At 48.8% G+C, this 9,139-nt stretch overlaps 1 protein-coding gene and 1 long non-coding RNA gene across 2 annotated transcripts; both read left to right on the top strand.

Annotated features, from left to right (window-relative positions):
• The first annotated feature begins 405 nt into the window (after positions 1-405).
• tor4ab (torsin family 4, member Ab) lies at positions 406-1,869 on the top strand. The gene is made up of 2 exons (XM_076998515.1): positions 406-754; positions 899-1,869. The coding sequence occupies exons 1-2, from the start codon at positions 488-490 to the stop codon at positions 1,709-1,711; spliced, it is 1,080 nt and encodes a 359-aa protein (XP_076854630.1). The 5' UTR covers positions 406-487; the 3' UTR covers positions 1,712-1,869.
• Positions 1,870-4,717: 2,848 nt separating this feature from the next.
• LOC143509932 (uncharacterized) lies at positions 4,718-8,424 on the top strand. The gene is made up of 3 exons (XR_013129842.1): positions 4,718-4,993; positions 6,852-6,925; positions 7,088-8,424. It is a non-coding gene; the product is annotated as an uncharacterized LOC143509932 (long non-coding RNA).
• The last annotated feature ends 715 nt before the right edge of the window (positions 8,425-9,139 follow it).

The raw sequence follows: 9,139 nt of genomic DNA, 5'->3' as shown, positions 1-9,139 counted from the left end.
CCTGGCAGAGAGGATGTTGTGTATTCATTAGGTAAAACCTGCAAAACAGACAGAATGTACTACTAACAGATTATTAACAGTAATTAGTTAGTACCTGTTCAGTCAGACAAAAAGTACGTTGGACAGTTGATTGTTTTTTTTTTTTAAGTCTGCATGTACTTTTCCTCACCTTTAACCTTTAACCTTTAACCTCTCAGTACATCTGGAACTCAGTCTCTCTGTCTCTCTTCGTAGTGCCCAGATGGAGAGGACAGATGGTGAGATGGACGCCTGTATAAAAGAAGACAGAGTCAGAGACAGAGGCAGAGATGAAGGCAGAGACAGAGGCGGGGACAAAGGCGGAGACGGAGGTGGAGACGGAGGCGGGGACAGAGGTGGAGACGGAGGTGGAGACGGAGGCGGGGACAGAGGCGGAGAGAGAGGGGGAGGTGGGGAGAGTACAGGTGTCAGAGGCACCCGAGGCCTCCCTCTGCGGCTGAAGGCTGTAATGCGGATCCGTAGTAAGTATCTCCGGCAGGCGTGGCCTGAGCAGGGCCCCGCCCCCCACGGCCTGTTGCGAGGCAGGCCGCCCAGACCCTCCTCCCCTGGTGACTTCTCCCCAGCCCGGTCAGGAAGTCCTCACCGCCGGAGGAGCCGCAGGAAGTCTAAAGCGGTTCTGTTCCCCAGCGACGGCAGGAAGTACCTACCAAAGAATAAGGAGCAGAGTCGGGCCAAGCCCTTCCTCTTCCTCTTCATCATCATCGTCTTCCTGCAGGTGAGGGACGGGCCGCTCCCACCTGTGCAGGCCTGCTGGCTCTTGTCTTCTCTCACCTGCTCTTCTTGTCTTGCAGAGCTCTGACTCTTATATTTCATCCATTTCTCTTTTATCTCTCTCCCTCCATCTCTCTCTCCATGGTAGGTATATAATGCCATAGAGAACCTGGATGACCACATAGAGAAGTATGACCTAGAGGGTTTGGAGCGCACCTTGCACAGGGAAGTATTTGGCCAGCAGGAGGCGCTACAGTCACTGATGTACCACTTGAGGGACTACCTGTCTACTTACGCCCACCAGCGCCCCCTAGTGCTGTCACTGCACGGTGCGTCCGGCGTGGGGAAGAGCCACCTGGGACGCCTGCTGGCTCGCCATTTCCGCTCTACGGTGGGGGCGGAGCTTGTGGTGCAGTACTTCTCCCTACACCACTGCCCCCTGCAGGACAGAGCTGAGCACTGCGCCTCCGTCCTCGCAGGACGAGTGGAGGAGATGGCGGCGCTGGCGGAGGGGGCGGAGCTCATCCCGCTGGTTGTCCTAGACGAGGCGGAGCTTCTGCGGCCGGCGCTACTGGACACTCTGCACGAGCTCCTGCAGCCGCAGCGGGCTGAGTTCCCGAACGTCGTCTATGTCCTCCTCAGCACACTGGGTGAGAGGGAGATCACGGCACACCTCCTCCGGAACGGCTCCGCCCCCGGGGCTGCTGGACTAGTCCGGAACACACTCGCCCAGCTGCACCCACTGTGGGCGGAGCCGGGGGTGGAGCTTATTCCACTGTCTCTGCTGGAACGAGGTCATGTGGTGCAGTGCTTCCTGGAGGAAATGACGGATGAGGGGTTCTACCCTGATCCCGGCCATGTGGAGAGACTGGCAGAGGAGCTGGCCTATCACAGCGCAGGAGGGAAGCAGTACGCAAAGACTGGCTGCAAACAGGTGGTGGCCAAGGTCAATCTCCTGTGAGAAAGACAGACAGCAAGCATAAGACAGAATAAGACAGACTGTTAAGGAGATAGAGAGAGAGACAGACAGAGAGAAAGTTCATTTTATTATTACCATAAAATTTTTATTTCTCTTCAGCAGTGAACTGTATATGTTGTTTACTCTCACAGCCTCTAACATTAAAGAATGACAATATGACTACATTGGTCTTCAGTGTGCTGTCTTACTGTAACGATGTAGTGTTCTGTTTTACTGTAGTGATGTAGCATCTTTATGTAGCAAAGTGTCATGTCTTACTGTAGTGATATAATGTCTTAAATGTAGCATCCTGTCTTATTGTACTGGCAGAACATTCAGTCTTACGGTAATGATGTACAATCCTGTCTGACTGTAGCAACACTGTCTGACTGCAGCGACATGCAGCTCTGTCCAACTGTAGTGTCCCCGTCTTGACTGTAGTGATCCTGTCCGACTGTTGTGACCCTGTCCGACTGTAGTGACATAGAGCGATGTCCGACTGTAGTGACCCTGTCCGACTGTAGTGACATAGAGTGATGTCCGACTGTAGTGACCCTGTCCAACTGTAGTGACCCTGTCTGACTGTAGTGACATAGAGCGATGTCCGACTGTAGTGACCCTGTCCGACTGTAGTGACATAGAGCGATGTACGACTGTAGTGACCTTGTCCGACTGTAGTGACCCTGTCTGACTGTAGTGACATAGAGCGATGTCTGACTGTAGTGACCCTGTCTGACTGTAGTGACCCTGTCCGACTGTAGTGACATAGAGCGCGGTCCGACTGTAGTGACCCTGTCTGACTGTAGTGACATAGAGCGCTGTCCGACTGTAGTGACCCTGCCGACTGTAGTGACATAGAGTGCTGTCCGACTGTAGTGACATAGAGCGCAGTCCGACTGTAGTGACCCCGCCGACTGTAGTGACAGAGTGCTGTCTGACTGTAGGGACATAGAGTGCTGTCCGACTGTAGTGACCCTGCCGACTGTAGTGACATAGAGCGCTGTCCGACTGTAGTGACATAGCATCATTTTTGGTTGCAGTGACACCGCATTCTGTCCGACTGTAGTGATGTTCTGTCATTCTGTCTCAGACTGAGGAGATCCTCTGAGATGCTCCATCAGACCTCTCTGCTCCTCATACTGAGGAGATGACCTGAGATGCTCCATCAGACGTCTGTGCTCCTCAGATTGAGGAGATGACCTGAGATGCTCCATCAGACGTCTGTGCTCCTCAGATTGAGGAGATGACCTGAGATGCTCCATCAGACTTCTCTGCTCCTCATACTGAGGAGATCACCTGAGATGCTCCACCACACCCCAGACATTCTGCTGGCTTCATGATCAGTCAGTAAAGAATGCTGGTGTGTGCTGAATTCCTGCACGGTATGTTCTGGGCTCTGTGATTGACACCGTGCAGTTACCACTGGAGATAAATGTTCAAACTCAAATGTACTCCACCTGAGCCAGAGGCTCCTGTTTTCTCACTCCAAATATAACAGCACGACACCCTGCAGGCCCAGGAGAGCCAGGAGTGTGTCACGCAAATAGCACCCGAACACACACACACACACACACACACACACACACACACACACACGCGCACACACACGCGCACACACACACACACACACACACACACACACACACACACACACACACACACACACAGGTGTTCACCTGCACCACTTCATCCACCACTCCCTCAACTCTGGCTTTCTGAAATTTCACATTAATTGGACAGAAATAGCATGTCTGCATTCCTGGATGAAGGCCCTTAATTGAGCTTGTGATTTGACAGTAGGGAGAAGTCCTTTCATTTAGCTGCACTCAGTGTTCATAAAAGCCATGCTAGCATGAATCAGCTTTAGTTACACCTCCCCCCAATGCAATTAAACAGAAACAAACTATCCCAGACATTCCATAACTGAACAGTACTTATATCAGACACTCTGCACCCCCTTTATAGGGGGACAGTAATAAGGAACATGCCCTCTACAGCAGGACAGTAAGACCATCCAGAGAGGCTCGTTCTGGTGCAGATGGCCAGATGTAGTGGTGTCACTGTCATCTCAACTATAGGCCTTTTGGTCCATATTTAGACTGAAAACCTGAGTCAGTGTTTGGGGCACAGGAATAATTTGGGATGTGTTGTGCATTGTTGCCATGGGCACAGTGTTTGTTACATGTCTCATAGCCTTTGGCACAGTACAGAACTTTTAAAGTTGTAACGGATTATGTAAAGATTATATAAATATGGATCACATTCTGTGCAGCTTCAACCTGTTGCTGAAATGAACCGAACACGCCCCAAAACACACCCACCTCACGTTACCTAGGAGATGCAGGTTAAACAGGGAAGTACAACAGCTTGCCACTGTCATTGTCTGCGCCACCATTTGCGTTGAGCCAAAATGAAAGAAACGTGAGAGATTCCTGTGGATGAGGTCATGGGTGAGGTCATGGGCGAGGAGGCGGAGTCAGCACAGTCTGTTTTTATTTCCTGTATTTAATTTTTGTCAGGCTAAAAAAATCTAATATATGATATACTTCACATGCTCTGAAACATGAGACAAAAGGTCTGAGTTTGCAAACATTACTAAGTCCTGTCTCCAACTGTCTAACTGTCAGTTCAGACTGACCTGAGAACTGTAGCCCTCTGCCGGCCAGCACAGACTTGTGCAGCCTGGCAATCTGAGCTAAAATCAGGTTAATCTGAGCTAAAATCAGGGTAATCTGAGATAAAATTGTGATAATTGGAGATAAAATTAGGGTAAAGATTGTTGAGTGTAACCCCAAATTTAACAGATGTCTATATGGTCAGACAGAAAGGTTCAGCATATAATAGATGGTGTTTGTTACAGAATCTGTATACACTGAGGGCAAAGATGTTAACACTTTTGGGTTTAAAAACATTGTGACAGGAGCTTCTCGGAACCATAAGAAGTGGCCCACGCAGTCACGATGTCAGCACACACACACACACACACACACACACACACACACACACACACACACACACACACACACACACACACACACACACACACACACACACATATATATATATATACACACATGCAGAGAGGCTCCACTTAACCAAAGACACACCCCAGAAAGTGCAACACTAGAACAGAGAGAAGACCTTTGTGTGGAGAAGAAAGGATTGTGTGGAGAAGAGAGGATTGTGTGGTGAGGAGCTTTGTTCCTTCTCTTGTGCTCTCTCTCTGGATGTTTCCTGATGTCACAGTGAGCCCCAAGAGGCAGTGTTAGCTGTCCTTAACACCAGGTATCTGAATGCATGGGGAGAGGTTGTTATGGACAGAGGGAGGGGAAAAGTGTGTGTGTGTGTGTGTGTGTGTGTGTGTGTGTGTGTGTCTAGATTTGTGAATGTGTCTGTGCATGAATGTCTTGTTGTGTGTGTGTGTTTTCAGGAAGGCAAAGTGAATTCTCTCTGCTAACGTCTGCCTCACTCCTAACCTCTCCTAATCTCACTCCTAACCTTTCTTAATCTCACTTTTAACCTCTCCTAATCTTACTCCTTACTTCTCTCCTAATCTCACTCCTAACCTCTCCTAATCTCACTCTTAACTTCTCTCATATTCTCACTCCTAACCTCTTCTAATCTCACTCCTAACTTCTTCTAATCTCACCCCTAACCTCTCCTAAATAAACAATGCCCAAACAACTTGCTCACTACATAGTGAATCAGTGGGAATGACATATGCTCGTTTAGCACCGGCTTGTGACTCCGTATTCATGTTTAAAACGTTTATCTGGTATGACTACATTTTTGAAACCCTGTTTACAAAAGGGCCTGCGAAAACATTACAAAGGCACGACATTGGACCACGCTATGTAAATCACAGCAGCTGGTGCAGAGATGTGACGTTCATGAAGGATCTGCTGACCACCCCCCCGCAAACATGTGTAAGAGGAAAAACAACCGTCAGAGTGCCTCCGGTGCCCGAGGGTTGGTTGAGATGGTCAGCACTAAAAATAGCAGAGAGGGAAGCCTTGTGGTTGTGTTTGTGACAGGTAATGGGAGACATGCCAACGAGCTCAACCAGACATACAGGACCATGAACCTCCCGAAGCAGCTGATCTGAGGCCTGCAAATGAATTGTGGAAGAGAGTGAAGGAGCCAGCCCCTGACTACAAGCTTCATAAACTGATCTGGGACCAGCCATTTCACGTAGCGCTGCAAAAAGCACAAAGGTCACAGAATTTCTGCAGGGTTTTGCCTTGCAAGCAGGTATGAACAGTAGCCGGGTTTCCAGTGAACTGTGCTTGACTCTTGGCCGTGGTTTCCCGCCTCCAGGCCGAAACTGGGGGAGAGGCAGCTTTGGGCTGGTGGGATTGATGTGGATGTGGAGGAAGGTGTTAAGAAAAGGGTGGATGCGTGAGTGTAGCTAATTTTCTCTGCCAGCCAGCAACCTGACTACGGCTGTTGCTAGGAAAGTTTGCACGCTAACATATCCAAACAAAAAAACACTCAAAAACACCCTCACAAGAGGCGGACACAACTGGGGTTCGTGAACAGTTTAGTGCAGAAGTTCATTAAGCAGTATAACGCAAGGCCTGCATAACAAATACCAAACCTTTATAAAGACAACATGTTTATAGAACAGATGCTGTTAACAAATACAGACTTTTATAAAGAAAGCGTGTTTATAGCAGATGCTATTAACAATATATTCTTATTAAAAAAAAAACTAAAAAAAACAACTCGAGACCTTCATAGCAACATCTGTAGTTTCCTCCAACACTATTCATGAACACGTTGAGAATTCCTCCAACACTATACGTGAACATGCAAAATTTCATGCAACACTGTACACCATCCAACCTGACGCCTAAACACCACCCAAACCTCAAGCCTAACAACCATCCACCTTGACCCTAAACACCACCCAAACCCCCAGCCTACCATCCACCCTGACCCTAAACACCAACCGCCCTGACCATAAACACCCCGATCCTAACCACCACCCGTCCTCACCCTAAACACCACCCCAACCCAACCCTGACTTTAACCACCCAAACACTAAAACATACAGAGCTCACACAATGTGGTTATGCTGAAGAAGACTAACCAACTTGTTCAAGCACATCAAAAGTTAAAGTGTGTGAAACCACTACTGCAGGTTCTGACATTGGAACAATGGACACGGCACCTCAGGATGGTTTTGCGACTGATCTGTGCGAGTTCAACATCTCAGTAAGTACAATGTTTAGGGAATGCCTGAATGGAATGAGAGGAATGAGAGAATGAGGGAGGCAACAGCACAGAGTCAGGTGAGTGATGCTACAAGAACAGAAGCCATTTGTATTTGGCACTAAAAATAACTTCGCCAACCAATCATCTGTGGTGTGGGTGGAGGCCATTTCTACCTCAAGTGTATTTAAAGATGGGGTGATGCTGCAGAGGAGATCAGACGACAACTAAGAGAACAAAAGAGCAGCTCAACTGCTAGAGACGCAGAAAAAGAGACGCAAAGAAAGAGAAAGAGAAACACAAGAGCAGCAGGTGAGACACAGAGAGATAGCCAGAGAGACAGAGAGAAAGAGCGACAGAGGGAAAGACAAGAAAGAGACTCATTTTCTTCCTCTTGACAGAGCCACTTCCTTTGCCCTCCTGCAGAGATGACTTCTTCGTTCTCCTCTTCCTCACAGCCCCCCGTGGTGGGCTTGCTGCGGGGGTGTAAAGGGTGGGCTCCCTGCCCCCACCTGCCACCCTGCTCCCGGCAGGCCACGAGGCCCCGCACCCGTCGCGTGCTCTACCCAGCTAGAGTGAGGAAGACCATGCCGAAGGAGGCCACGGATCCAGCGTGCCGCTGGCTTTTCTTCCTCTACACCTTGCTCCTCCTGCAAATCTACACAGAGGATGACCTGTGGGAGCCCCAAAGCACCCTAGAGCAGCAGGCCCAGGATGGGCTCACCTCGTTGGGGGACGGAGCCAGCGATCAGCCCCTGGGGGCCCCGGAGCCCGGCACCTCTCCATGCTGGGAGCCGAAATTCTGCTGGCGACTGGCAGAATGCAGCGCGTAGAACTGGGAAACGACCCAGCAGAGGAGGTTTCCAGAAAAGGGAATGTGTGCGGACTCGCGCGCGCACACACACACGCACACGTCCAGGACGGCACGTCAGTAGAAAGGACGGCAGAACTTACTGCGTGGGGTGGTCAGTGTATGAGCAACGACATGCTCAGACTTACACGCACACACGCGCGCACACGCGCTGGACTGTTGGGAATCATCCGTTTGCTGAAGCCAGGATTTCCAGACGGCACCGCTGCATGAACACAACCAGCACAATCACCGCCATACAGGAGGTGAATACGTAGCTCTGTGACTGAAAATCTCCACTGACTGAGCTGCACTTCCCGTACACACACACACACACACACATACACAGACTGCTGTGTGCAGATCCGTAACCTGAGATCCACAGGCATTTGCGTAACATCCCGGCCAGGAGAGGAGAAAGTGGAGAGATGAATCACACTTGCCCTGAACCTCTCCCACGCAGCCGGAGGGATTTCCTCGCTGCTCAGACCCTGTCTGTGTGTGTACACACCTCTGTGCATGTCTGGGGATGATCGTGAGTGTGTGTGTATGTGTGTGTGTATGTGTGAGCTTCTTGATTTGTATTTAACTATATACTCTTATTGTTGTTGATCAAGTCAAAGACTGTACAATAAACATTTTTATGATTACATTTAAATGGTCTTTTGTGTGATGTTTTCCTTGTTAAACTGGTCTTGTGCGCGCACACACACAACCACATTGTATTGAGTTAACTGTGCTTTTCTGACATTCCCTTAATATGTGTTTATCCAACATAGCAAGATGGGTTTTTCTTTAAACAAAGGTTAACTGAGCACAATAAAGTAAAAATTTAAGTAGATCCCTGCTAGTGTCCTTAGTCTCGGCTTCCATGAAGTCAATCTGGTCCCATTTGAATTTTAGGGAGTAACTAAATGGTGGCTCATGCTGTTCAGGTAATAAAAGCTGGATGTGTGACCAAGCTTTTGTGTGTGCATGAGTGTGTGTGTGTGTGTGTGTGTGTGTGTGTGTGTGATCAGTTTGATTCAGACTGAATACACATACAAACTTGCTCATTTTTATTTATCAGTGTCTGGTGTTTTGAACTCATAGCTCACAGCACCCATAACTCATATTGCCATGAAAGTAAATATGTCAGAGATGTTGAATTTGATGTGGAATTTTCTACACACACCCACACAAGCTTTAGAGCGGTAAATACCTAAGGCAAGTGTGTATCAGTGTGGTCTTCCCTGGCTCTTCAGCAGGTACGAGCTCACAGGAGGCCTCACTGCTATGTGACAAGTGTGAGTGTGTGTGTGTGACATGACTTGGTGGTTGTGTGTGTATCATATGTCTCCTATGGTTTAAGGAGCTACTATAGTAGT

This window comes from Brachyhypopomus gauderio, chromosome 3 (genome assembly GCF_052324685.1).
Source record: "Brachyhypopomus gauderio isolate BG-103 chromosome 3, BGAUD_0.2, whole genome shotgun sequence".
In the NCBI taxonomy this organism is placed as follows: domain Eukaryota; kingdom Metazoa; phylum Chordata; class Actinopteri; order Gymnotiformes; family Hypopomidae; genus Brachyhypopomus; species Brachyhypopomus gauderio.
Note: the sequence above shows the minus strand (reverse complement) of the source record. Positions and strands in the feature narration are given on the sequence as shown.